The sequence below is a fragment of the Rhinopithecus roxellana genome, chromosome 12 (assembly GCF_007565055.1).
Source record: "Rhinopithecus roxellana isolate Shanxi Qingling chromosome 12, ASM756505v1, whole genome shotgun sequence".
Lineage (NCBI taxonomy): Eukaryota > Metazoa > Chordata > Mammalia > Primates > Cercopithecidae > Rhinopithecus > Rhinopithecus roxellana.
In genome coordinates this window covers 16,709,865-16,737,003 of record NC_044560.1, presented here as the reverse complement: position 1 = coordinate 16,737,003, position 27,139 = coordinate 16,709,865, and the positions used below count along the sequence as shown (strand labels likewise).

Sequence of the window (27,139 nt, the reverse complement as noted above, 5' to 3'; positions counted from 1 at the left end):
AAAAAAAAAAGTAAATGGTTAGATTCCTGCAGGCCTGGGTTTTCCAGGCAGGTACACTGGAGGGAGAGGGAGGCAGGACAGTGCCAGGTCTTTGCAACAAATGACCATAAGGACTGACAGCAGAATCTAGGCTGGCTGAAAGCAGGAGTGAGAAGAGGAGGAGAGTGATGGTTAGCTGGGAAATGGATGAGAGAGGTCTCATTGGGCTTGCTGGGCTTTGATTTTTGATTTTGGTATCAGTTTTTAGAATTGTTTTATTTATTTATTTAGAGACAGGATCTTGCTCTGTCACCCAGCCTAGAGTGCAGTGGTACAACCATGGCTCACTGCAGCCTTGATCTCCTGGGCTGCCCAGGCTGGTCTCAAACTCCTGGCTTCAAGTGATCCTCCCGCCTCAGCCTCCCAAAGTTCTGGGATTACAGGTGTGAGCCACCACACCCGACTTAGAATTGTTTTCAAAGAGCTTGTGAGTACATGGGCTGAAAGGATAGGAGACTGTGGTCAGAGAGTTGAGGTTTAATTGAATGAATGAATGAATGATAGCGAACACTTATGTGGTATTTACTTTGTGCCAAACACTCCTCTAACAGCTCACTGATTTCTCCCAAGACTTCTGTGAGGTGAGGTCTACTAAATTTCCATTTTACATATGAGGAAACTGAGGTACAGAAAGGTGAAATAACTTGGGCAGGGCCCAGTGGCCCACACCTATAATCCCAGCACTTTGGGAGGCCGAGGCAGGTGGATCACTTGAGGTCAGGAGTTTGAGACCAGCCTGGCCAACATAGTGAAACTCTGTCTCTACTAAAAATACAAAAATTAGTGGGATGTGGTGGCTCATGCCTGTAATCCCAGACACTCAGGAGGCTGAGGCAGGAGAATCACTTGAACCTGGGAGCTACAAGGAGCCGTGATCACATCACTGCACTCCAGCTTGGGAGACAGAGCAAAACTCTGTCTCAAAAAAAAAAAAAAAAAAAAAAAAAAAAAAAGGTGAAATAACTTGTCCAAGGTCTTGGAGCTAGGAAGAGGCAGAGTTGGTCTGCAAAGCAGGCAGTCTGGGCCCAGAGTCTGTGCTCCTAATCAAGGTTATTCTGAAAGGATGAATGAGGGCATAGAATCCACTTGTCTCATCCTAAGAAGTGCTAGCTGTCTCCTAACCTCAGACTGGGTCAGAGCCCTAATCTCGTCAAGAGAGGTCCGGAGACAAAAAACAATGAACACAGAAATACGTAATTCCAGATGGTGATAGCCATGGAGGAGACAAACTGGATGCTGAGACCAAGAATAAGGAGACCTTAGATGGAGCAGTCAGGGGAGGCTTCCCTGAGGAGATGGCACTTCAATTGAAGAATAAAAAGGAAGCAGTACCGTGAAGAGCAAGGAGAAGAGAAGCCTAGGAAGAGGGAACACCATGTAAAAAGGCCATGAGAAAAAAATTCAATGTACTCTAGGAACTGAAAAAGATCCGAATGTGGGTAAAGGGAAAGATGGCTCAAGGTGGGACTGCGGAGGAGGCAGGGGCCAAGCACACAGGGCCTCAGAGGACAGGACAAAGCTGCTGGATTTTGTCATTCTTTATTATTATGGTATCGTATATATTGTATTTTTATTTTTCCAAGCAAAATGAAAGGTAAGCCACGGGGAGATTTTAAGCAAGGGACTAATGTGGCCCAACATATATTTTAAAAAGTAGAAGCAATTTCTATTTATTTATGTATTTTTGAGACGGAGTCTTGCTTTGTCGCCCAGGCTGGAGCCCAGTGCTGCAATCTCAGCTCACTGCAACCTCCGTCTCCCGAGTTCAAGCGATTCTCCTGCCTCAGCCTTCTGAGTAGCTGGGATTACAGGCACCGGCGCCACGCCCAGATAATTTTGGTATTTTTAGTAGAGACGGGGCTTCACCACGTTGGCCAAGCTGGTCTCGATCTCCTGACCGCAAGTGATTCGCCCGCCTCGGCCTCCCAAAGCAATGGGATTACAGGAGTCAGTCACGGTGCCCCACCTGAGAAGCAATGTTGTTATTTTGTTCTTCCATTCATTTGCTTATTCAGTCATCAGTTCTTGAATTTCTTTATTCATTCTTTCTTACCTTCCATTATTCAGTTTTTCACTGGGCTTTCCTTTGTTCACCTGTTCATTCCTTTGTCCTTTGGTTGATTCATGTGTTCCTATACACAGAAAGCCTGCTACTGTGTGCCGGGCCTTGTGTGGGTACTGGAGGCATCTACAAGAGCCAGACCCCTGCCCTTGAGGAAAACATATCCCACACACCCATCCCCCAGGAACCAGTGGTGCACCAGGCACAAGATGCTGAGGTTCTGCTGGGGGTGCGGAGTGGGTAGGAGGCAGCAATCAGGAAAGGCCTCTTGAGCAGATGCCTGTGAGCCAGACCTTGATGGATGACACAGCGAGCATGATAGATTGGGGGGATCCCCCAAGAGCAGGGACCAGTGTCTCATCTCTGTTTTCCCTAAGGCTGGCACCTAAGACACAATGATAAATGTTTGCTTGTTTGCTAATTGAACATGTGGGCCAATGGCCAGGCAGGGAGCATTTGATGGCGGAGGTGATGCTGCCCGGCTAGGGTAAGGCCACTCTTCCAGAGACCCTGTACCGCCACTGGTTCCTCTGTCTTCCTCCTCATCCCTCCTCCCATTTCCTAAGAGAAAAGCATTCTTATCTCCATCCCACCACTCTGTTACCCCAGTCACATTGGGACATACTTGAGCATGTGAGTGCATGCACACACATCCCCACACGCTCCTGCCCATGCATGGAAACACACCTGCCTGCATGCGGTGGCCTAGTTGTTGGTTCCAAAAGCAAAGTCATCATGTCATTGCTTTCTCTCTTTCTCTCTGTCTCTCTCACACACACACACACTCTCTCCTCTGTGTTTACACACACTCTCCCTGCCTCTCACCACATCCCAACTGACACATACCTCTCCACCAAACAGCCCTCCCCACCACACCTCTTCCTCTCCTGGACAGCAGGGATATTCCAGGTTCTTGCTTTAAGGCTGAAGTAACAGTGGTGGGAGTGGGGACTGAACCCCAGGTTGAGGAAGGGTCAGGGAACCCTACCAGACAGAGAGACTGGAACTGATAGAGGATGCTACTGTTTCTCTTTTTGTTTTTAAAAATCTTTTTCCACATGTTCTAAGATACTCAGTTTTTCTTTAAAAAAAAAATATCATTTTCTGCAACAAAACCCACATTCTTTTTTTTCTTTTTCTAAGGCAGGGTCTTTCTCTGTCACCCAAGCTAGAGTGCAGTAGCTCAATCACAGCTCACTGCAGCCTCGACCTGCCTGACTCAAGGGATCCTTCCACCTCAGCCTCCACAGTAGCTGGGACCACAGGTGTACAACACCACACCCAACTAATTTAAAAAACAAAATATGGTGTCTCCCTATGTTGCCTACGCTGGTCTGAAATTCCTGGACTCAAGCAATCCTCCCACCCAGCCTCCCAAAGTGCTGAGGTTACAGGCTGAGCCACTGCCCCCTGCCCAGTTACTCAGTTTTCTAAAACTTGGGTGTGTGGGGGAGGCTGACACCCTTCCCAGTCCTCTGAAAGGCAGCTTCCTAATGGAGGGTCCTCTGCTGCTCACCGCCCTGTGTCCCCAGTGCCCAGCCCCTGAGGAAGGGAAGGCATGCTGACAGGGTCCAAGTGATCCATGTCCAGTGGCTCTGGTGACAGCAGTCTGAAGTCAACTGGCTGTGAGAACTCGAGTAAGGCCAGTCCCGATCTGGTCCTCAGTGATGGAGAAAAGCCCCTCTTAACCTCCAATTCAATGATCCTAAAAGAACAGGTGCTTCAGGGGTGCGAAAACTGCACTTTTGGAGGGGGCCTTTGGGAAGGCCGTGCTGGGGACTCAGGTCTGGAAGTGACAGAGCCGACCTCCCGTAACCCGGGGAGGAGGAAGGTGGGGGCGGGTGGGCCTGGGATCTGAGGGCGCCTCCTCGCTGCGGGCAGCTGGCTTGGGGCCGGGGCGTTACTGTCTCCCCGCCACCACCACCACCGCCCGCCCGCCGCGACTGCAATAAGAGAAGTCCAAGGCGGCTTCCTCCTCCCTGCCCAGGAGGGGCGGCGGTCAGAGGCGGGCAGCACCCCAGTTCTCCCTGCACGCCGGCACTCGCGGCTGCTGGAGCCCCGGCTGGCTGGCTCCGGGGCCAGGCAGAATTTGGCTCCAGGTAAGAGACCGCGTCGGGTGGGGGCTAGGCAGGTCAGGCAGTGTCCTCCCCCTCGGGGCTCTGGGGAGAGGACTGGGGGTGGAGGGGAAGAGAAGCCTGAACATGGGGTGGGGGGACACCTGAGCAAGGTGACAGCCAAAGGGACTCCAGCCCGAAAAGGCCTAAGGAGTAAAACCGGCGACCTGGAGAGCAAGGCTGATACACCTGGGGGAGAGGGCGGAGGGGAGCACGGGGGAAGCCGACCAAAGGGACCCCAAAAAGGTCTAGTGGGTAAAATGGAGGGGACTTATGAGAGTTTAGGAAGGGGGCTAAGACAGGCGGGGGAGAAGGACTAAGGGGGAACCCCAGGAGGGTCTGGGGGAGAAACTGGAGGGATCATGGGAGTGGGACTTCGGGGAGAAGCCGACGGGTCTGCTGGGTCCGGGAGAAGGGAAATGGGTGGGGGTGCTGGAGGGAACAGGTGAGGGAGCTGGCGGGAAGAGGGTCGAGGAGAACGGTCTCTGGAGGATGGAGAACCTGAGGTGCAATTGCGGGTCCAGGAAGTTCCCCTTTTCCGAGCCGGCCGAAGTCGGGGTGAAGCCCACAGCCCGCAGGGTAACGTAGGCTGCCGCGACCCTCCCAGCCCGCCCTTGCGGTGGGTTCTGGGCTGCAGGGGACTCCTTCCCTGCGCGCAAGGCGTGGGTCCCCGCTTCCTGGGGAAGTCCCCGCCCTCAGCAGGGACTGGCCTCTCCGGGCGCCCCCTCCGCGCCCGCGGCGGTCTCGGCCCGCGCTCCCCGCGGGATCCGGGTATTGCTGCCTCCCCGACGGAAATCCTGCCTTTGACCGCGAGTGCCCGCAGGGGCTGCCTCCATGGCAACGCGAGGGCGGGCCGCACTGGGCCGCCGCGGGGCTCCCGGCGGGAGCAGCCCCCTTTGCTCTCCACCTGCGTCCCGTTTTTGAATCCTCGGTCTGGTGGGTGGGGGGGTGGGCTTCCCGACTTAGGAGGGCGCGATGCCGCTGTGTTCAGAGATCCTGAGTTGGAGTATCTGCTGTTTGAGAGACCTGGGTTGTTAGCAAGACTGGGCCCTTAATTGCTGTGTGACTGTAGGCAAGTTACGGGGCTTCTCTGGGCCTCCTTTTCCTCATCTGAACTATGAGGAGAAATGATCCTTGTGTCCACCCTTCCCCCACGAGGATCAGGTGTAGAGAGCAGTTTTTGCTGAGTGTCCTGAAGGGTTAAGGGCTATCCCTGACTCAGCGAGCCTCCCCTTCACCTTCTCAAAAGCATGCAGAGGAGACCAGCCTGGGCAGCACAGGGAGACCCCCATCCTGTCTCTACAAAAAAATATAGTTAGCCGGAAGGCCAGAAGTGGTGGCACCTGCCTATAGTCCTAGCTACTCCAGAGGCTGAGGCTGGAGGATCGCTGAAACCCACAAGTTCAAGGCTGCAGTGAGAGCTCCTGGGTGAGAGAGCGAGATTTTGTCTGTAAAAAACAACAACAAAAAGCATGGATGGGGACCAGACAGCCCAGCTCTCACTGACAGGGCCTCCAGGGACCAGCGCTCAGTTGGCATCTAAATAAACAGCCTATGGCTCTGATGAGGGCCCACACTGGCGAGGTCAGCAGAGTTGAAATCTGTCTCGCACCCTCTCTGGTGCCGCACCCAGTTGGCCACACCTCGGGTGTGTACGCTCAAGGACCCTGATGTCCTCGGCATCCTTCCGACTGTGGTGGTGATGGGAGAGCAGGACCCTGTTCCCACTTCACAGATGGGAAGATGGAGGTTTGGGAGTTGGCGACCTGCAGGGCCAACAGTAGGGACCAGAAGTCCAGGACATCTCGTCTCTGATGTAGCCTGAGCTGAGGCCTGAATCCTTACCTCATCCAGACCAAGTTTCATGACCCCACCGGGGAGGAGGGTGTGGGATTCCGGGGCTTCATGACTGCTTCCTGTTCCAGTGAGTAGGTGCTCTCATGCCCTCCTCCAGTGAGGGTGTGAGTGTTTATATGTTTTGGGCTCTGAGTGAATGAGCATGAACCCTTGAGCATACAAGTGGATGTTTGGGTGTTCTCTGCAGCCATCTGGGGCTGATGTGGCAAAGGAAGTGGCCAGACCTCAGAAGGCTGAGTAGGGAACCCCAGAGCTGGAGAAGCAGGGGCAGGGCTTTTCCCACGGGGAGCAGACTGGGCTGATCTAAGGTGGGAAAAGGCAGGATGTCCCCCTCATCGCCCCCCTCCCCTGAGGAACCGGGGAGGGGGCTTCCTGTCTGGCCACACTGAAATCTAGACTCTCATCCTTCAGCTGCCCCTGGACACCCCCATGGCTCCCATCTCCCGAAAATCCTGAGTCCCAGGACAGATGGCACCTAAAGAGCTGTGTTTTAGAGGCTAGTGGGTGGTTTTCAGCAACAGGTGGAAAACCACTTTTACCCACAAGAAGTGGAAAAAACTGCTGATGGCTTCGGGACCACATGGAGGGTAAAGGCTACCCCCAAACACCCCCTGCACACACCTGGCCTCACCATGGTGGTGGTGGAGTCACACAGGGTTGGGTGGGCATGTCTTCTTCAGGAGGCAGTTTCGAGGCCTCAAGAAAGGATCGTGTGAGATGAAAGGGGGTTAATGAAGGCCGAACACAGTGGCTCACGCTTGTAATCCCAACACTTTAGGAGGCCGAGGTGGGTGGATCACCTGAGGTCAGAAGTTCAAGAACAGCCAGGCTATCATGACGAAACCCCGTCACTACTAAAAATACAAAATTTTAGCTGTGCATGGTGGCGCATGCCTGTAATCCCAGCTACTCAGGAGGCTGAGGCAGGAGAATTGCTTGAACCTGGGAGATGGAGGTTGCAGTGAGCCAAGATCGAACCATTGCACTCCAACCTTGGCGACAGAATGAGACACTGTCTGAAAAAAAAGAAAAAAGAAGAAGAGAAATAAAGAAAGACAGAAAGGAAAGAAAGAAAGAAAGAAAGAAAGAAAGAAAGAAAGAAAGAAAGAAAGAAAGAAAGAAAGAAAGAAAGAAAGAAAGAAAGAAAGAAAGAAAGAAAGAAAGAAAGAAAGAAAGAAAAGAAAGAGGAGAGACAGAGAGAGAAAGAAGGAAAGAAAGAAAGAAAGAAAAAGAAAGAAAGAAAGAAAGAAAGAAAGAAAGAAAGAAAGAAAGAAAGAAAGAAAGAAAGAGAGAGAGAGAGAGAGAGAAAGAAAGAAAGAAAGGAAAGAAAGTAAGTTAATGAGCTGTGGGGGCCTCAGCGAGAGAGATGGGGATTCAGCAAAGGCACTGGGGTTCAGCGGGGTGAAGGGTCTCTGTGAGAGGACTGGGGATGAGGGATGGAAGCCCGGTCTGGGGGACAGGGCCTAGTGAGAGATGCAGCACAGTGGGATGGGAGTCACCTGCTCCCTGCCCCTCCAACCCTGGCCTGCCCCCATCAGCCCAGAGCCGGGAGGAGAAGCCGGAACTCTTGCAGGATGGTGGTTTCCTGCCCCTGCCCTAAGTCCCAGTTCCCTTTTGGTGAAATTTCCCAGGCAGCTGGGCCAGCTCAGCCCTCTCACCTCACCCTGGGAACTTCTGTTTCTTCTCAGCCCTGCCCAGTCCTGTACCCTCTGGTCCCATACCATCATTGCCATGGAGGACCTTCCTCAAGGGAAAGGAGGGAAGTGAAAGTTCACTGGGCACTTACTGTATGTCTGATGCTTTCAGGGATGAGACCCCATTTGATGCCGAGAAGCAACCCCAGGAAGTAGACATTTGTATTCTCATTTTACAGGCAAAGATGCTGCCGCTCAGGGAGATAAACTGACTTGCCCAATGCCTTAAGCCAGTTGTCAGGCAGGCTAGAATGTGAGCCTAAATCTGCCTCTAGATCCCACAGATACTTGGTGAGGGTTGCGGGGGCAGGACATCCTGTGTCTACATCAAAGAACTGGCATAGCTTTGGGAAGTATGGGCCTCGAAAAAGAATGGGTGAACCTGGGGTTCCTATGTCCAGCAGTAGGGATGGGTGGGAGGCAGGGTCCCTCCCTGCTGGGTGACCAGCTGCCATATGACAGGGGTGGTGTGTTCGACCGGAAGTATGACATTCACTAGTTAGGAACAGGATGATCTCCTGCTCAGGCTTTGGAGAACACAGCCATGGGGGAGGGAATGGAACTCTGGACTTGAATTAATAGTCCTGACTTTGAATCCCCTGTCTGACTGTGTCATCTTGGGAAAGTAACTTCTCCCTATGCAAAAGAAAGGGTGGAGTTGTAAACGGTCCCTGGGGGCCATTCTGGTTTTGGTTATTGGTCACACTTGGCCACTGCACATCGGGCAAGAGCCACATGTCATGAAGCCCTCACAACAACTGCTCAGAAGGTGCAGATGCAACAACTAAGGCTCAGAGGCTTATGTCAAAGATCCAAGATCATAGAGCTACTGAAGAATGGAGCTGGGGAGGGCCACAGGGCAGATGTTGAAGTGGGGAGCACTATGGTCCAGGGTTGGACCTCAGTTTGATACTCGTAACCTGATTTTGACCCTGATGGGGATCTTGGAGCCAACTCCTGTAAACCAGATGCTCAAGAGACATATTTATAAACAGAACTAAGTGCCCAGAATGATGCTGTGACTACTTTCTGAGCTGCCCCCTTTCTGGCGTTAGCAGGCAGCCAAGTTCAGTGCTGAGAAAAGAGAGACCTGGCTTCTTCAGATTCAGTGACTTCCTGAGAAAATCTGGGCAGATATGGCTCTCTCTCTCTCTCTCCCACACCCTTCCCTCCCTCCACCTGTGCCCTGCCTGCTGGATCAAGGATTCAGAGGATGAGGCACAGGGCTCAGAACACTAGGTGCTCCTTAAAAGACACACATTATTGCAGGGGTGGCCAATCTTTTGGCTTCCCTGGGCCACACTGGAAGAAGAAAAATTGTCTTGAACCATGCATAAAATACACTAACACTAGTGATAGCTGACAGACTTTTAAAAATTGCAAAAAAGGCCGGGTGCAGTGGCTCATGTCTGTAATCCCAGCACTTCGGGAGGCCGAGGCAGGCAGGTCATGAGGTCAGGAGATTGAGACCATCCTGGCTAACATGGTGAAACCCCGTCTCTACTAAAATTAGCCGGGCATGTTGGCAGCACACCTGTAGTCCCAGCTACTCAGGAGGCTGAGGCAGGAGAATCACTTGAACCCAGGAGGCAGAGGTTGCAGCGAGCCAAGATCATGCCACTGCACTTCAGCCTGGGCAACAGAGTGAGACCCTGTCTCAAAAAAAAAAAAAAAAATCTCAAAATGTTTTAAGAAAGTTTATTAATATGTGTTGGGCCACATTCAAAGCTGTCCTGGGTCACATCTGGCCCACGTACTGTGGGTTGGACAAGCTTGCATTATTGCTTCTACTAGGATTGCAGAATGGACCAGTGGTTACAGTGGTTTTTGGCAACAAATTGATCAGTATTGCATTTTAGCATCCTTTAGTCACAATGTAATCTTAGGCAAGTTACTTAACATCTCTGTGCCTCAGTTTCTTCATCTGTAAAATAAGGGCAGTCATAAACCCACCCCATAGGTTCACCAGATAAGACCATGACTGGGAATTGCTTGGCAAGATGCTAGTCACTGTGTAACTGTTTAATAAATTAGCACATTTTTACTGCCACCCAGATTTCTAGGAAGTCACATTTCTCCCCAAAGGATTGGTGGCACATAGAGATCAGAGTAAGGGGAGGATGACGAGTCCTAGGGCTATTTTTATGCAGATGCCTGAGCAGAGTGAACCCAATCTGCTCTCCCGCCGAGGTCTTTTCCCCTCCTTGTCTCTTTAGCTCTCTCTCTCCTTCTCTTCATCTCTGCCTCTCTCTTGTTTCTGTCTCTTTCGGTCTCTCGGTTACTCTTTCTCCTTAATTCTCGTTTCTGCCTCTGTCTCTTTGTCTCTGTTTCTTTCTGGCAGTGTGTGCTGGAGCCAGCTAGTTACTGGCTCAGGGGAGTTCATTCTGTGCGTCTCTTCCACTCCAGCTTTCAGGAACTCACTTTGGTAGCTTTAAATCAGCCATGGTGGGAATATTTACACCATGGAAATCAGAAAATGCGACAGATCAGGGCTTTTGGTTTTTTTTGAGAGTCAGTTTGCCAGCATACCACGCTGTGTTTCTCCGTCTCTGGCTCTTCCTTCTGTCTCTCTTTCTGTCTCTCTAGCTGTCTCTGGCTCTTTCTCTTTATCTCCCTGTATCTCTCAAACTCTGCCTCTCTTTCTCTCTCTCTCTCTCTCTGCCTCTTCTTTTTCTATCTTTCCCCATCTCTTTCTTTCCTCTGACAAAACAGCATGAACATGGCTACATGCAGTGTGGCCCCTCACTGCCTTGGGCCATGCAAATGCCATACCCTGTGCCCTACATCCCCTGACCCCTCAGCATACTGGTCCCCAGAGAGCCAGGCCGGGCAAGGGCTTTGGTCTGTATCAAGTCTGGAAGTGGTAAGACTCAAGAGCTGCCTACCTCTGCCTGCTGACGACACTGTCAGCCCTGCCAGGGCTCTTCCTGAGCCCACAGAGCTTTCTTCTCAGATGCTGATAGTCTCTCCCTTGCAGCCATTCTGGGCATGCAGAATTCAGGGATCCCCTTGGTCTGATGTAGATATGTTGTGGCAATATATACGTGGGTATTATTGGAAGTGGCAACATTGTATCTGTGTGTGAACATGAGAGATTGTATAAGTCTATGTTCTATAGAGGAGAGCTCTGTGTGGGTCTGTGTCACCGGAGAGAGCTGTGTATATCTGTGTGTGTGTGTGTGTGAGTGTGTGTGTGTCCCTGTGTGGGGGGCAGGGGGACAGTGTGGGGGCATCTGCATTTGTGCATGCCAGCAGGAATGGCTGCATCTCTCTGTATCTGTGATGGGCAATGGAGAGAAGGACTTGAAAGCTCAGATTCTGGAGCCAAACACCAGGATGCATCATATCTGTGGCCTTCTTTTTTGAGACAGAGTTTCACTACGTTGCCCAGGCTGGAGTGCAGTGGCATGATCATAGCTCACTGCAGCCTCTACCTCCTGGTCTTAAGCGGTCCTCCTGCCTCAGCCTCTCGAGGCACGTGCCACCATGCCAAGCTAATTTTTGGAGTTTTTTTTTCTTTTTTTCTTTTCAAGACGGAGCTTCACTGTCACTCAGGATGGAGTGCAGTGACAGGCGTAAGCCACCGTGCGTGGCCAATTTTTGCATTTTTTATAGAGCTGGAATTTGCCATATTGCCCAGGCTGGTCTCGAATTCTTGTGCCCAAGCAGTCCTCTTGCCTTGGCCTCCCAAAGTTCTGGGATTATAGATATGAGCCACTGTGACTAGCCAACCCTGGGCAGGTTTCCAAACCTCTCTGTGCCTCAGTTGCCTCATCAATAATAATAATACTTAGGCCAGGTGCAGTGGCTCACACCTGTAATCCCAACACTTTGGGGGGCCAAGGCGGGTGGATCACTTGAGGTCAGGAGTTCAAGATCAGCCTGGCCAACATGGTGAAAACCCTGTCTCCACTAAAAATACAGAAATTAGCCTGGCATGGTGGTGCCAGTTACTCGGGAGGCTGAGGCAGGAGAATGGCTTGAACCCAGGAGGTGGAGGTTGCAGTGAGCCAAAATCATACCATTACACTCAGTCTGGGTGACAAGAGCGAAATTCCTTCTCAAAATAAATAAATTAATAATAATAATAATAATAATACTTAAATCATAGGATTGTGTGGATAAAATGAGATAATATAGGTAAAGTGCTTAATGCAGTGGCCAGCACATAGTAAGTGCTATAAATTCTATATTTGCTATTCTTGTATAGAGGATGTGTGTGTGTGCGCACATGCGTGTGCATGAGCATCTATGTGCAGACGGATGAGGGCTGGAGGTGTGTGTATATGGGGTGTGTGTACACTTAAAGATGTTTGTGCTAAGAATCTGTGCAGAGTAGCCTGGAGACTGTGCATGAGGCAGCTGAGGTAACGTGCCATCTGAGAAGGGGTTTGAAGGGCTGTGTGGATCTGAGTATCAGCACGGTGCACCATCTGAGGTGTGTGTGTGTCTTCCTGTGAGAAGTCTTTATTCTCACCCTAGGTTTTTCTGTTTTCTTTTTAAAGTAGAGACAGGATCTTACTCTCTCTCCCAGGGTAGAGTGCAGCAGTACAATCCCAGCTCCTGCAGCCTCAAACTCCTAGGCTTAAGCAATCCTCCCACCTCAGCCTCCCGAGTAGCGGGGACTGTAGGTGGGTGCCATCAGGATTGGCTAATTAAAAAATTTTTGTTTTGTAGAGACAGGGTGTCCCTATGTTGCTCAGGCTGGTCTCAAGCTCCTGGGCTCAAGCAATCATCCTGCCTTGGCCTCCCAAAGTCCTGGGATAGCAGGTATGAGCCACTGTGCCCCCCGGCCTCACCCTTGTTTTTGTATTAGCCCCATTTCTCTTGTCACCAGTCCCTGAAATCCCTCCCCGTGGGCCCTGGATGGCTTCCAATCCTCCACCTCTATTTTCTGCCCTGGCTCTAACTAGCCCTGTAGCATCCTGGGGCCTTTCAGACACAGTGGTTTCATCCCAGGGAGGAGTCCCAGGGCAAAGGTCTCAGGCAGGGTCCAGTGAACAGGGGCTATTTTAGGGCAGGCTTCTCACCACAGCCCATCCCACAGTTCACCACATGGGTGTGAGGCTCCCACCCCCACCCAACACACACATGAGAGCACACTTACAGCAAAGGGTGAGAGGGGCAGGTGGGGCTAGGGTGGATACCAAAGCACTGATGTGACGGAACCATTGGCCAGGCAACTGGACCTGGTGGATCCAGGAAGACTCCCTGGAAGAGGTGAGTGGTGCTAGGAAGGAAGGACAGGACCCAGAGAGAAGAGGAAGAGAATATCTGTAAGGGTAACTGGACTGGGGATCAAGAGGAGAAGCTGGGGGGTCCTTGCTTCTAGGACCTTGGGGGCCCTCTGGGGCAAATCAGGGTTCACTGGATCAGCCCCACCCTCAACTCTCCATTGTTCTCACATCTTAGGAAACCAAGCTCTCTCACCAGTCAGTTCCTCTCTGAGTGTTGCAATGGCAGAGTTTCTGGCAGGGTGTGGGGGACCCTTGCTCAATGACCTCCTGCCCTGTTGCTCAGAGGATACAGCTGCCAGAAAAGAGTTGGCTCATTGTGGGCCTTCCCAAGGGACTCTGGTGGCCCCAACTTCTGACGTGGTCCTTTCCCTGCTATGGGGATAGGGGGAGAGCTCCGGAGGCAGGTATCCACTGTCACTCAGCCACCACATGGAACCCTAGAGTGGCTGGGAGCACAGCAGGGTTCAGAGGAAGGACTGTTTTTTGTTTGTTTGTTTGTTTGTTTGTTTGTTGTTTTTTGAGATAGAGTCTTGCTCTGTCACCCAGGCTGGAGTGCAGTGGTGCGATCTCGGCTCACTGCAACCTCTGCCTCCTGGGTTCAAGTGATTCTGCTGCCTCAGCCTCCCGAGTAGCTGGGACTACAGGCGCCCACCATCACGTCTGGCTAATTTTTGCATTTTTAGTAGAGATGGGGTTTCACCATATTGACCAGGCTGGTCTCGAACTCCTGACCTTGTGATCCACCCGCCTCGGCCTCCCAAAGTGCTGGGATTACTGGCATGAGCCACTGCGCCCGGCCAGAAGAACTGGTTTTTAGGAGAAGGTGACTGGGGACTATGAGGGAGCTGAGCATGGCTTGATAGAAATCCTGTTAGAGAGATGATTATAATGTACAAAATCATGCGTGTCCGAGTGTGTTCATCAGGTAACCTGGCAGGCACCACATGTATATGTGCATGTGTATGTGTGTGTGTTATTGTGAGCTTGGGCTTGTTAGAGCCTCTGTTGGCGTGTGATGGTGTTGGCACGTACACTCATGCAAATGCATGCTGTGAGTGTTGTTGCGTGACTGTGCTGGTGTGTCCCGTGAGTATGAGTGTGAAAGAGAGCTGGTGTGGGTGGTGTGCCCTGTGTGACAGTGGTTGTGTAAGTGTGCCAGGGGTGATAGGAAGGAAAGTGAAGGCAGAAGTCATGCTGGGGCAGAGCCCAGGCCTTCTGGCTTTCTGAAGAGGGCAGGGGCTGGGCAGCTGCTGACAGAGACATTGGCAGAGCCTTCATCTTCCTTGTCCTTCCGTCTCACCCTCAGGTCTCTGACCCCTCCCAAGGATCATGCCGCAGCCCCACTGACCCAGGAGTAGGGGCCTAAGGGGTAAGTGGGGTGGACGGAGGGCTTTCAGGGTCACGAAACAGGGTGGGGGTGGCCTTCCTGAACCCCACAACTCCTCACAGCCCCGTCCTTCTATAAGGACCCTGTTGCTAGGTAACAGATGGGGGAGCCAGAATGAGGCAGCTTGAGAGGCTGGAGACTGGACCCATGACAGGAAATGGCCTTGATCCCCCTCTGCAGTGACTCTCCAGGTGCAGACACACAGCCTCACACACACTCACACACAAACATGCGCAGATATATAGACATCCACGCAGAGATACACACATCCAGAGACAGGCACACTGCTCCCACACAGAGCTACGTGCACATTCATAGACACACAGACACAGAGACACCCACTCACACAGACAGGCACACATATACTCACACAGAAGCACATACACACAAACAGTCTTACAGACATATACACATGCAGCCAAACACATACGTAGAGACTTTTACACACTGTCATATACACACAAACCTGCATACACAGACACACAGTCATCCATAAAGAGCTGCACACACATGCATACCCACACAGGCAAGCTCACCCATACTTAGAGACACACAAAGACACACATGTACAAGCACACTGAAAGAGTCAAAGAAACACAACATGTCAAAGCAATAGGACCCAACCTGAGCAATATAGCAAGACCTTGTCTCTACTAAAAATCAAACAAATTAGCCAGGGATGGCGGCACGCACCTGTAGTCCCAGTTCTTGGGAGGCTGAGACCAGAGGATCACTTGAGCCCAGGAGATCAAGGCTGCCGCAAGCTATAATTGTGCCACTGCACTCCAGCCTGGGCAATAGAGTGAGATCTTGTCTCAAAACAAAATAAAACAAAACAAAAAACAAAGCAATAGGAGGCAAAAATATACAAATAAGCATAGCAATATCCCAATGTAGAAAGCCAGCCCCAGAGACATAGACATGAGCCAATGGGAAGAGAAGCACTGAGCGAGGACATACTGCGAGGCAGACTGAACGGTACAGTAGGTGGCCCGGCTCCACTTTTTTCCCTTAGAGGAAGGACCCCAATCTAGGCCCAAGAAGGAAAGCCATGTGCCTGTATGAGCGTATGAGCATGTGCGTACACGTGTGTGCACAGAATGGTGCACCTGGCAGGGCCCCTTGAGTGAGGCATGCCCCATTCTGTAGCAGGGAACCTGGAATGGGCTGTGTGTTCTGCAAGAAATTGGAGCCGGCGGCCACGGCCAAAGAGGATGCTGGCCTGGAAGGGGACTTCAGGAGCTATGGGACAGCAGACCACTATGGGCCTGACCCCACTAAGGCCCAGCCTGCATCATCATTTGTCCACATCCCCAACTACAGCAACTTCTCCCCTCAGGCCATCAACCCTGGCTTCCTTGATAGTGGCACCATCAGGGGTGTGTCAGGTGAGTCCAGGGGGCCAGAGTCAGGTGCTGCCTGGATCCTGGGAGAAACTGAGGGAAGAAGAGGAGAGCGGACTTGCCCTTAGGAGCCTCCAGTAGGATGTGGCAGACACAACCCCGCTTTCAAGGTCACACAGGCTGAGGGAGTCTGTACAGCCCTACCGTCAGAAACCACAGTCTGCAGGGGAGGGTCAGGAAGCTCTACTCCCAGGCTGAGAGGGGCATGACCCTGTGACAGATGCAAGTGACAAAGAGAAACTTCTTGCCCTTTTAGGAGCCACTTCCCAGATGGGAAGTCTTCTTGGTGGGGAAGAGGAAGAGTGGGCAACAAGGGGATCCTCCATGGTGGGAGGAATGGGCTTGAAGTTGTGTGTCCTAAGCTGTGGAGACCAAATCTGAAATTCCTTGGACTCCAAAGGCCTTTGAGAACCGGGGCACTAGAGGAGTGGGTAGGTGCAGCGCCTGGCTGGGGAACAGGAATTTGGGGGTGCAGCCCCCTTGGTGCTTCTGCCCCATGCCCTACCCTGCTGAGTAGCCCTGACTCTGCAGGGATTGGAGTGACCTTGTTCATTGCCCTGTATGACTATGAGGCTCGAACTGAGGATGACCTCACCTTCACCAAGGGCGAGAAGTTCCACATCCTGAACAATACGTAAGTGACCAGGCCACCTAGTCAGAACATTGCCTGGGCTGGGAGCAGGACCCAGACAGGAATCCCACCTGGTCCCTAGCCTCAGAATGCTCCAGCCTAGTTGCGAACACATATACATAAAAATAAAAACCCTGGGTGACTGCAACTGTGTGCTGGGGTGGGGTGGGGGGTGGGTGGGTGTTGGGCCACTGTACCCGGCCTGGAGGAGGTGATTTTTAAGCTGAGGCTATAAAAATGAAATAGACGGCCAGGTGCGGTGGCTCATGCCTGTAATCCCAGCACTTTGGGAGGCCAAGGCGGTGGAACACCTGAGGTCAGGAGTTCAAGACCAGCCTGGCCAGCATGGTGAAACCCTGTCTCTACTAAAAACATAAAAATTAGCCAGGCATGGTGGTGTGCACCTGTAATCCTGGCTACGTGGGAGGCTGAGGCAGAAGAATCGCTTGAACCCAGGAGGTGGAGGTTGCAGTGAGCCGAGATCGTGCCACTGCACTCCAGCCTGGGCAACAGAGCAAGACTCCATCTCAAAAAAATAAATAAATAGTTAAAAAATAAAAAATAAAAATGAATCGACAGTGAAGGAAGAGGGAGGAAAAGAGGAAGAGAGTGACAGAGAATGAGAATAAATGATAACTTCTGAAAACCACAAAGTAGTTCACCTTAGGTGGTTCATAAAATATGGGATGCAGAATGGGAGAGAACAGAGGCTAGAGAGGTAGGCAGAGGCAGATTCTGTCAGGCTTTTTTTTTTTTTTTTTTTTTTTTTTTTGAGTTGGAGTCTCACTCTCTCTCCCAGGCTGGAGTGCAGTGGTGCAATCTCGACTCACTGTAACCCCCGCCTCCTGGGTTCAAGTGATCCTGGGACTATAGGCAGGAGCCATCATGCCTGGCTAATTTTTTGTATTTTTAGTAAAGATGGGGTTTCATCATGTTGGCCAGGCTGGTCTCGAACTCCTGACCTCAGGAGATCCGCCTGCCTCGGCCTCCCAAACTGCTGGAATTACAGGCATGAGCCACCACACCTGGCCTCTGCCAGGCTTTTTAAGCCACATTGAGAAGTCTAGATTTTATCCAGAAGGAAATGTGTAGCCCTTTTCTGTGGGGAAGTGACCTAGTCAGCTGTCCACTGTATTCCCAATCCCCAGCCCAGCCCAGCTGAGGAGGCTGGGGCAGAGCAGACAAAAGCGCTGGTGGTGGGGGGTGTCCAAGATGAGGGGTTGGCAGGATTCATCTCTGCAGACCTGTGTGGCTCCGCTTGGCCCCAGGGTGCCTTGGGGGCTGGGGGTGCTGCTGACCATGCCCTGTTCTGTGCCTACAGTGAAGGTGACTGGTGGGAGGCTCGGTCTCTCAGCTCCGGACAAACTGGCTACATTCCCAGCAACTATGTGGCCCCTGTTGACTCCATCCAGGCTGAAGAGTAAGTGAGGATTGCGGCAAGGCCAGCCCTATGGACAGGACCCTGGAGTCCAGACTCCAAGGCCACCTCTTGGACAAGTCATTGCTCCAGTCTGAGCCTGTCTCCTTATCTAATAATTTTGTAAGGTCATTGTCAGAATAAAAGAAGATTGTACTGATAATAATAATAGTAGATAATACTTAGAGAGCACGTACTATGTTCGGGGCACTATTGAAAGTACTGTCTGTGTATTAATAGGGTTAGAAACTACTATTACCCTATTTTACAAATGAGGAAGTTGAGGCACAGAGAAAGTAAATATCCTGTGCGAGTTCACATGGCTAGTGAGTGGTGGAGCTGATGTATGAACCCAGATAGTTGGGCTGCATTTGCTCAGCATTATACATATTGCCTCCCAGTAAAAACAACAGTGTATGAGCTTTAAAAAATTGTAAAGTGCTGAACAAGTGCAAGGGAGCATTACTAGGAATTAATTCTATTAAGGAGGCAAGAATTTTTCTTTTCTTTTCTTTTCTTTTTTTTTAAGACAGGGTCTTACTCTGTCACCCAGGCTAGAGTATAGTGTAGTGACACAATCACAGCTCACTGCAGCTTAGACCTCCCTGGCTCAGATGATTCTTTCACCATGCCCAGCTAATTTTTGTATTTTTAGTAGAGATAGTGTTTCACAATATTGCCCAGGCTGGTCTTGAACTCCTGAGCTCAAGTGATCCGCCCATCTTGGCCTCCCAAAGTTCAGGGCTTACAGGCATGAGCCACTGAGGCCTGGCCCAAGAGGCAGAAATTTATCATTCATTGAATGTCTTTATATACTTGAGCAAGTATACTACAGCAAGTTTTTACCACCTTGGTTCATTTAACTCTCACAATAACACTGTTGATATTATTAGTTTTTTAAGAGACAAGGGCGTGCTCTGTTGCCCAGGCTGGGGTACAGTGACATGATTTTAGCTCACTTCAGCCTCAAACTCCTGAGCTCAAATGATCCTCCCACCTCAGCCTCCTGAGTAGCTGATACTACTGGTGTGTGCCACCATGCCTGGCTAATTTTTATATATATTTTTTTTATAGAAGCAGAATCTTGCTATGTTGCTCAGGCTGATCTCAAACTTCTGAGCTCAAGCAATCCTCTCACCTTGGCCTCCCAAAGTGCTGGGATTTCAGGCATGCGTCACTATGCCCGGCCTTGACATTATTATTTTAGACAGAGTCTTGCTCTGTTGCCCAGGCTGGAGGGCAGTGGCACAATCTTGGCTCACTGCAACTTCCACCTCCTGAGTTCAAGCAATTCTCCTGCCTCAGCCTTCCAAGTACCTGGGACTACAGGTGCCCGCCACCACACCTGGCTAATTTTTGTAATTTTAGTAGAGACAGGGTTTCACCATGTTGGCCAGGCTGGTCTCAAACTCCTGACCTCAAGTGATCTTCCTGCCTCAGACTCCCGAAGTGCTGCGATTACAGGTGTGAGCCACCATGTCCAGCCCCTTGATATTATTATTGTCCCCATTTTACAGATGAGGAAACTGAGGCTCATAAAGCTTTTAAAAAGCTATCCTCACAAATGTCATACATATATGAGAAAAGAAGGGATTGATGAGACTGCAAAGTGAGAATCCAGGACTCTGTGACTGATTTGGGTTATGGGGAGTGGGAGGAATCAAGGGTGACTCAAAATCTCCTTAAGGAGCCGGGTGGATGATGGCACCATTTGCTAAGGCAGGGAACACAGGAGCAGGTATAGGTTCATGAGTTCTAGGGAGTACTTGTTGGATTGTGGTTTGTGGAGAGGAACATCCAGGTGGAGGAGGCTGCCAGCAATTTGATTAGGTTGTGCTTTGTATGGCAGGCAACCAGCCCATGCTAATCCATGCCCCTGAATCAGCCCAGAGGAAGGGGCACCTTTTCCTAATTGGCACTAAGACTCCTCAGTTTGTTTGCTATGATCCTTGCAGAGGGCACAGTGGGCTAGGGCAGAAATGTGGAACCCATGAGCGTAAAGATGATCATTAAAGCTATATAGGAGGGGGCCAGGGGGCAGTGAGGCATGCATGCAATCCCATCACTTTGGGAGGCTGAGGTGGGTGGATCACCTGAGGTTAGGAGTTCAAGACCAGCCTGGCCAACGTGGTAAAACCTTATTTCTACTAAAAATACAAAAATTAGCTGGGTGTAGTGGCAGGCACCTGTAGTCCCAGCTACTCAGAAGGCTGAGGCAAGAGAATCACTTGAACCTGGGAGGTGGAGGTTGCAGTGAGCCGAGATGGAGCCACTGCACTCCATCCTGGGTAACACAGCGAGACTCAGTCTCAAAAAAATTAACTAATTAAAAATTTTTTAAAAGCTATATAGAGGGTTAAGGAAGAGAGCGGAGAGTGAAAAAGATTGGCCCTAGGACCCCACTTTGGGGAAAGCTGCCCTCGAAGGAGAAGGAGCCACTGGAGAAGTGAGGAAATCCAGACCAGCCCAAGTCAGAACAATCAAGAGAGCACAGAAGCTTCAGGAAACTAGAGAGGGCGTGTCAGAGGCTACCACTGGATTTGGCAGTGGGGGTGACCTTGGTGAGAGATTTCTCTGTGTGAGGGTGGGAGGCGGAGGCCAGACAGCAGAACCTGGGAGGCAGTGGGAGGTGAGGAAGTGGAGACCCAAGTGCGAAGCACTTTTTCACGTGAAGGGAAGGCGAGAAGATACAGCAGAATGTTGATGGCAAGATGGAACTTAGAATAGTTTCCTTTGGGGAAGGGAGAAATGTGGGCATGTTTGGAGGTTGTTGGAATGGAGAGGCTGCATGCAGGTGGAGGCTGCTGGCAGGAAGTGGGTATGACTGAGCAGGAGTGGGTGGGCATCGCTGAGCAGGAGTGGGTGGGCGAGGTTCAGAGGTCAAGTGCAGTGAGGCCCAAGTCTGGGGAGGTGGTAGGAGGCATGAAGGAGAGGAGGGACAATGATGCAGAGGACAGGAGGTTTGGGGAGCTTCATGCTTGTGTCCACATCTTGGAGCCAGTGTCACCAAGCGCTGAGAGGTGCTCAGTGCAGTGCTGTGGTTACGGGTAGTGTGGTTAGGAGCACAGGCCCTAAAGCAGACAGCCTGGGTTCCTGTTTTAGCAACTGCAGCCCTGACTGTCTAATGGGGGTTAACAATGGTAGCTATCTCACAACGTTGTTAGGAGAATTAAGTAAATACATACATGTATTAAGGCAGACCCTAGCACGAAATACGTGCTGTTATTATTATACTGATTATTAAGGAAGTAGCTAATGTCATGCGTGTGGGAGGGGGGAGGGCTTTGAAAAAACTTGACAACGTGTCCTGTCTATACAGTCCTTCAACACTTCCTCCGTCCCCCTCCCGCCTGCCCTCTTGGACACACCACTTGCCAGTGCCTTCTCCTGTTTCCTGAACTGTGCCTAGTACCCAGGGGCGGACTGACTTTCCCAGGGTCCACTAAGACTTCCACCACCCTGGTTTGAAAACAGGAGGCTCCTTTAATTCAACCCAAGATGGCCACAGGCCAGTTTCATGATCATCTGAGTCTTCTATGGCACCTGTGGTCACGTCAGCTCCCCCATTGTACCTGCACAGTTGGTTTAAGGCTACAGTTCAGTCCTGGAAAGAATCCCCAAGGGAGAGGAGTGATTGAGGCCTGAGGTTGAAGTTTAGACTTAGGACAACATCCAAGTCTAAGAGAGTGCAAGAAGAGCAGGAGCTGGGGCAGGAGCAGCCAGAGAGAAGAGAAGCAGGAGACCATGTTGCTCTGGAGACCAAAGGAGGAAAGGATTTGGAGGTGGGGGTGGGGGAAGGATCTGAGTGATCTGATTACTGGAGTGGTGAAAAAAGAACTAGGGTGAGCAGCAGAGGATTTTAGGTAGATCTCATTAGCCAGCCTGTGGACAGGTCACTTTCCCTCTCTGAGCCTCAAATTCCTCATCTGTAAAATGAGTGCACAGAGGGGCTAGAGTGAGATGAACTGAGGGTCCGTGGCACCCTGATGACTGGGCTTGAAGCAATTTTAATTCAAGAGAAACCTAACGAGAAGAGATGCTAACCTTTGCTGGGCACCTACTGTGTGCCAGGCATTTTACACTCCCCTTCTCTGTGATCCTCCCAACCAGGCTGTGAAGCAGGTGTACCAGCCCCACTGGACACATGGGGAAAATGGAGTCTTGACTTGTGAAGTGACTGCACAGGAGGCTGAGGTGAGGTTTGAGCAGAGCACACCTGACTCTTGCCTGCCTTTCCCAACAGGTGGTACTTTGGAAAGATTGGGAGAAAGGATGCAGAGAGGCAGCTGCTCTCGCCAGGCAACCCCCAGGGGGCCTTTCTCATTCGGGAAAGCGAGACCACCAAAGGTAGGGGTGGTGCCATGCGCCAAGGTGACTGGGAGGCCCAACCATTGGGGTAGGGCTAGGAGCGGTAGGGTGCTTGGGTCAAGGCCAAGACTGGGACCAGGTCCTAGGGATGCTGCTGTCGGGCCTCTCCCAGCTCCCAGAGTAGGGGAGAGGAGAACAGCAGATCCAAAGTGATCCTTCTCCACAGGTGCCTACTCCCTGTCCATCCGGGACTGGGATCAGACCAGAGGCGATCATGTGAAGCATTACAAGATTCGCAAGCTGGACACGGGTGGCTACTACATCACCACACGGGTTCAGTTCAACTCGGTGCAGGAGCTGGTGCAGCACTACATGGGTGAGGGCAGGGGCCTCAGATCCCTGAACCAACCCACTGAAGCATTGTCCAGATGGGGAGACTGAGGCCCAGAGAAGGGAAGGGTCTACCAAGCAGTATTGGCCAGACCAAAACCAGACCCCTCCTAGGCCAGGAGCTTTTGTGAGCTTCTGGAGGAAAGCAGTCCATCACCAAGCAGCACCTCCTAATAACTGAGCAAGGCATTGGTCAGTTTCTTGCCGCAAGGCCTCAATTTTTGGAAACTTGATGGAGTGTTTGTGCCACCTGAATGCCCCACCAAGGCACCAGGACTGCCCTGTGGGCAGACAGGGAGCCATCATCACAGGGCCCTGAGCAGGGGGTGACAGAGGCTGGTCTCACTTTTGTGAGAAACTCTGGCTGCTGGTGGAGCTTGGATGCCAGGGGACAAGGCAGAATGAGGGGTCCATCAGAAGGCAGGGGCTGTTGTCCAGGTGAGAGGTGGTGGAGACTAAATTGGTGGCAGTGGAGTAAAGACGAAGCAGATGATTCTGAAGCTGGGTAGGAGGCAGAATAGGCCTGACTTGGTGGAGAATTGGCTGTGGGGGTGAAGGCAAGGCAGGAGTCAATGCCCACGTTTCTGCCTTGATTGGTTATGTCAAGGATGAGGTCCATGGAAGACCATGGGCCTCATGTCCACACCTTTGCCTGGAATCCCCAACCCCATTTCCACCTGTGAGAATCCCACCTTATCCTTCAAGGCCCAGCTGGAGGCTACCTCCTATGGGAAGGCCCCCAGGCCTTACAAAAGGCTTACAGGGATCATCTCTCCCTCTGGGTGCCACTCCCTTCCTTGGGCACCAACATGTTCCCCTATTCAGTGGGTCGAGTTGCCTTTCTTCCTGGCCTGTGACCTCATTTGGGGCATAGTTCCTTATAACTGATCTTAGGGTCTGGCACCAGGCTGGGATAGGATAAGGAGTGGAAAGGGGTGTCCTGGCCCTCCTGTGACTACCCCATGACCCCTCCCCTAGAGGTGAATGACGGGCTGTGCAACCTGCTCACCGCGCCCTGCACCATCATGAAGCCGCAGACGCTGGGCCTGGCTAAGGACGCCTGGGAGATCAGCCGCAGCTCCATCACGCTGGAGCGCCGGCTGGGCACCGGCTGCTTTGGGGATGTGTGGCTGGGTACGGAGCTCCCGGGGGCCGGGGCGAGGGCCTGGGATGGGGGAGAGGGTCCTGACAAGACAGCCTCCGAGCAGGCACGTGGAACGGCAGCACTAAGGTGGCGGTGAAGACGCTGAAGCCAGGCACCATGTCCCCGAAGGCCTTCCTGGAGGAGGCGCAGGTCATGAAGCTGCTGCGGCACGACAAGCTGGTGCAGCTGTACGCCGTCGTGTCGGAGGAGCCCATCTACATCGTGACCGAGTTCATGTGTCACGGTCAGGAGGCGGAGCCTGGTCGGGCGGGATTTGGGGTGAAGTTAAGAGGGGAGTTTTCAGGCGTGGGACCTGGGACGCGATCTGTGAGGGACGAGGGACAATGGGTAGAGTCCCACTAAGGGACCAGGTGTGTAAAACGACTGGAGCGCTGAGGTGGGAGCCGGGCCGAGTGAGACCACTACGGATCTGGGGCTGGGGGCGGCGCCTCTGGTGTTGGGGGTGTGGGGCTTGGGCTAACGAAGGCAGAATCGGGAATGAGGGAGGGTCTGGGGCGGAGTCTGAGTGGGTCGTGTCCGGGGCACCAAGGAACAGAAGAAACGAGATGTGGGCAGAGTCCGTGTCTGGCAGCAGGGCCAGGGCGAGACAAGTGAGGGGTTGAGATACCCGCGGGGTCCTAAGTGAGGGGCGGGTCCAGGTGGGCGGGGATGGAGGGGCGGGGCCAAGCGAGAGGAGGAGGGGCTGGGGCCCGGGCTAGGGGTTTGCCGCTGACGTTCTGGCTTCCTCTTCCCAGGCAGCTTGCTGGATTTCCTCAAGAACCCGGAGGGCCAGGATTTGAGGCTGCCCCAGTTGGTGGACATGGCAGCCCAGGTAACTGGGCCAGCAGCCTTTACCTCCCGGACCTCCTACCTATTAACTGTTCACAAATTCTCTGTCCCTTCAAACGCCTGGGAGGGCGGCCCCGCCCACTGCATCAGCTGTGCCTCCAGCTGTGCCTGAGAGGTACTGCCTCTCTTTCTGGGCCTCAGTCTCCCCCTCTGGAAAGTGGGTTTTTCAAATGGTCCCTCACCCTTCACACAGGCCACGGTGCTGTGAGTCCACATGAGCTCCCATCTCTCCACACTTTGGCCCCCCAGGTAGCTGAGGGCATGGCCTACATGGAACGCATGAACTACATTCACCGCGACCTGAGGGCAGCCAACATCCTGGTCGGGGAGCGGCTGGTGTGCAAGATCGCAGACTTCGGCTTGGCCCGTCTCATCAAGGACGATGAGTACAACCCCTGCCAAGGTGCCCTGCCTCACTCCACCTTCCAAGAGCTCCCCATGCAACAAGGGACTTCCATGGGGCCCCACACACTCAGGAACCCTTCTTCACCCCAGGTCACCCGAGTCACCCCCATCCTGATGTAGTATGAGAGGCAATTCTGGGCTCAAATCCCAGGTCGGCCACTTACCAGCCATGTGGCCTTGGGCAAGTCACCTGACCTCTGGAAGCTGCCTTTTCTCTTCTGTAAAGTGAAAATATTCAGATAACAGCAAATCAGCAGATGTTTACCAGGCACCTGCTATGTGACAGGCACAGCTATAATTCTTAAATGAAAGACAATGACGTGCAACAGTGGGACTTCTCTAGCCAGAATGCCTGAGTATGGATCCTAGCCAGGTATTAACTCTGTGATCTGGGCAAGTTACCTAACTAATCAGTGCTTCCTTTCCCTCATCTGTAAAATGAGTCTCTATCTCATGGAGGTTTTGTGAGGGTTAAATGAGTTAATGCATGCATATCACTTAAAACAGTGTCTGGCACACAGGAAAGGCTAGCCAAGTATTGGCTGTTATTAGGATGAGAATTATTGCAATGTTTGGAACGTGCCCATCACTATACTCGACACATAGTAGGTGTTGACTAGATACCATGTCCTTTCTACTACGCCCAGAGACCCTTATGCTCAGGATCCCCAAGATCCTCATCCCTAAAGTCTCCATTCTCTCTCTCTTTTTTTTTTTTTTGAGACGGAGTCTCACTGTCACCCAGGCTGGAGTGCAGCAGTGCGATCTCAGGTTATTGCAACCTCCACCTCCTGGGTTTAGGCGGTTCTCCTGCTGCAGCCTCCCTAGTAGCTGGGATTACAGGCACCTGCCACCATGCCCGGCTAATTTTTGTATTTTTAGTAGAGATGGGGTTTCACCATGTTGGCCAGGCTGGTCTCAAACTCCTGACCTCAAATGATCCGCCTGCCTTGGCCTCCCAAAGTGCTGGGATTACAGATATGAGCCACTGCGCCCAGACCCCATCCTCTTAATCCAGCTGTTTCCAGGGACCCCCTCACTCACTTTCCCTGCTCCCCCATCCTCTCCAGGGTCCAAGTTCCCCATCAGGTGGACAGCCCCAGAAGCTGCCCTCTTTGGCAGATTCACCATCAAGTCAGATGTGTGGTCCTTCGGGATCCTGCTCACGGAACTCATCACCAAGGGCCGAATCCCCTACCCAGGTTTGCCTCGCCAGGGGTAGGGCTGGGGTAGGGAATGGTCACAGGGAAAGGCTTCCTCCTGGCTGGCCCTTTGACTGACAGAGCCCCATCCTTCAGGCATGAGTAAACGGGAAGTGTTGGAACAGGTGGAGCAGGGCTACCACATGCCATGCCCTCCAGGCTGCCCAGCGTCCCTGTATGAGGCCATGGAACAGACCTGGCGTCTGGACCCGGAGGAGAGGCCCACCTTTGAGTACCTGCAGTCCTTCCTGGAGGACTACTTCACCTCCACCGAACCACAGTACCAGCCCGGGGATCAGACATAGCCTGTCCGGGCATCAACCACCTCTCTGGTGGTGACCCCCAGTCCTTGCCAATCCCCAGAGCTCTTTTTCCAAAGTCCCTAGGCTGGCTTAGAAGCCCATAGAGTCCTAGCATCTCCGAGGAGGCGGCCTGCTCTGACACCACCTAGGGCAACTCACTCACTTTACAGATGGGGCAAAAGGAGGCCCAGAGCTGATCCCTCATCCGCTCTGGCCCCAAGCACTATTTCTTCCTTTCCCACTTAGGCCCCTACATGCCTCTAGCCTTTCTCACTCCACCCGCACCCAAAGTGCTCAGACCTTGTCTAGTTATTTATAAAACTGTATGTACCTTCCTCACTTCTCTCCTATCACTGCTTTCCTACTCTCCTTTTATCCCACTCCAGTCCAGGTGCCAAGAATTTCCCTTCTACCCTCAATTCTCTTGTGTCTGTAAGTTACAAAGTCAGGAAAAGTCTTGGTTGGACCCCTTTCCTACTGGGTGGATGCAGTGCTCCAGGACTGGGGTCTGGGCCCAGATTTGAGGGAGAAGGTTGTGGAGTGCTTCCCACCTCTCTGAATAGTGTGTATGCGTTGGTTTATTGATTCTGTAAATAAGTAAAATGACAATATGAATCCTCAAGCCATGAAATACTCTTGAACTTTCCTTTGGGAGGGAGGGTGGTCAATGGGAGGTGAACGGACAGATTTGGCCACAG

The 27,139-nt window shown here is 52.1% G+C and overlaps 1 protein-coding gene and 1 long non-coding RNA gene across 6 annotated transcripts; one reads left to right on the top strand and one right to left on the bottom strand.

The window, feature by feature from the left end:
* Window positions 1–1,910: 1,910 nt before the first annotated feature.
* LOC115900777 lies at window positions 1,911–4,816 on the bottom strand. The gene is made up of 4 exons (XR_004060427.1): window positions 4,717–4,816; window positions 3,618–3,806; window positions 2,395–2,486; window positions 1,911–2,227 (listed from the first exon to the last, which is right to left on the bottom strand). It is a non-coding gene; the product is annotated as an uncharacterized LOC115900777 (long non-coding RNA).
* FGR (FGR proto-oncogene, Src family tyrosine kinase) lies at window positions 4,046–27,072 on the top strand. 5 transcript variants are annotated; one of them, XR_004060426.1, is made up of 13 exons: window positions 4,046–4,200; window positions 14,310–14,372; window positions 15,540–15,778; window positions 16,325–16,427; window positions 17,746–17,844; window positions 22,085–22,188; window positions 22,376–22,525; window positions 23,518–23,673; window positions 23,748–23,927; window positions 24,439–24,515; window positions 24,782–24,935; window positions 25,028–25,310; window positions 26,008–26,139. XR_004060426.1 is itself a non-coding variant. In XM_010380372.2 (13 exons), the coding sequence occupies exons 3-13, from the start codon at window positions 15,553–15,555 to the stop codon at window positions 26,442–26,444; spliced, it is 1,590 nt and encodes a 529-aa protein (XP_010378674.1). In that variant the 5' UTR covers window positions 4,047–4,200; window positions 14,310–14,372; window positions 15,540–15,552; the 3' UTR covers window positions 26,445–27,072. The 5 variants fall into 5 exon arrangements, 4 of the variants coding, with proteins under 4 accessions (XP_010378674.1, XP_010378676.1, XP_010378675.1 ...); XM_010380372.2 differs by lacking the exon at window positions 25,028–25,310 and adding an exon at window positions 26,236–27,072 and having other exon boundaries at window positions 4,047–4,200; XM_010380374.2 differs by lacking the exons at window positions 4,046–4,200; window positions 25,028–25,310 and adding exons at window positions 12,449–12,536; window positions 26,236–27,072.
* Window positions 27,073–27,139: the final 67 nt, after the last annotated feature.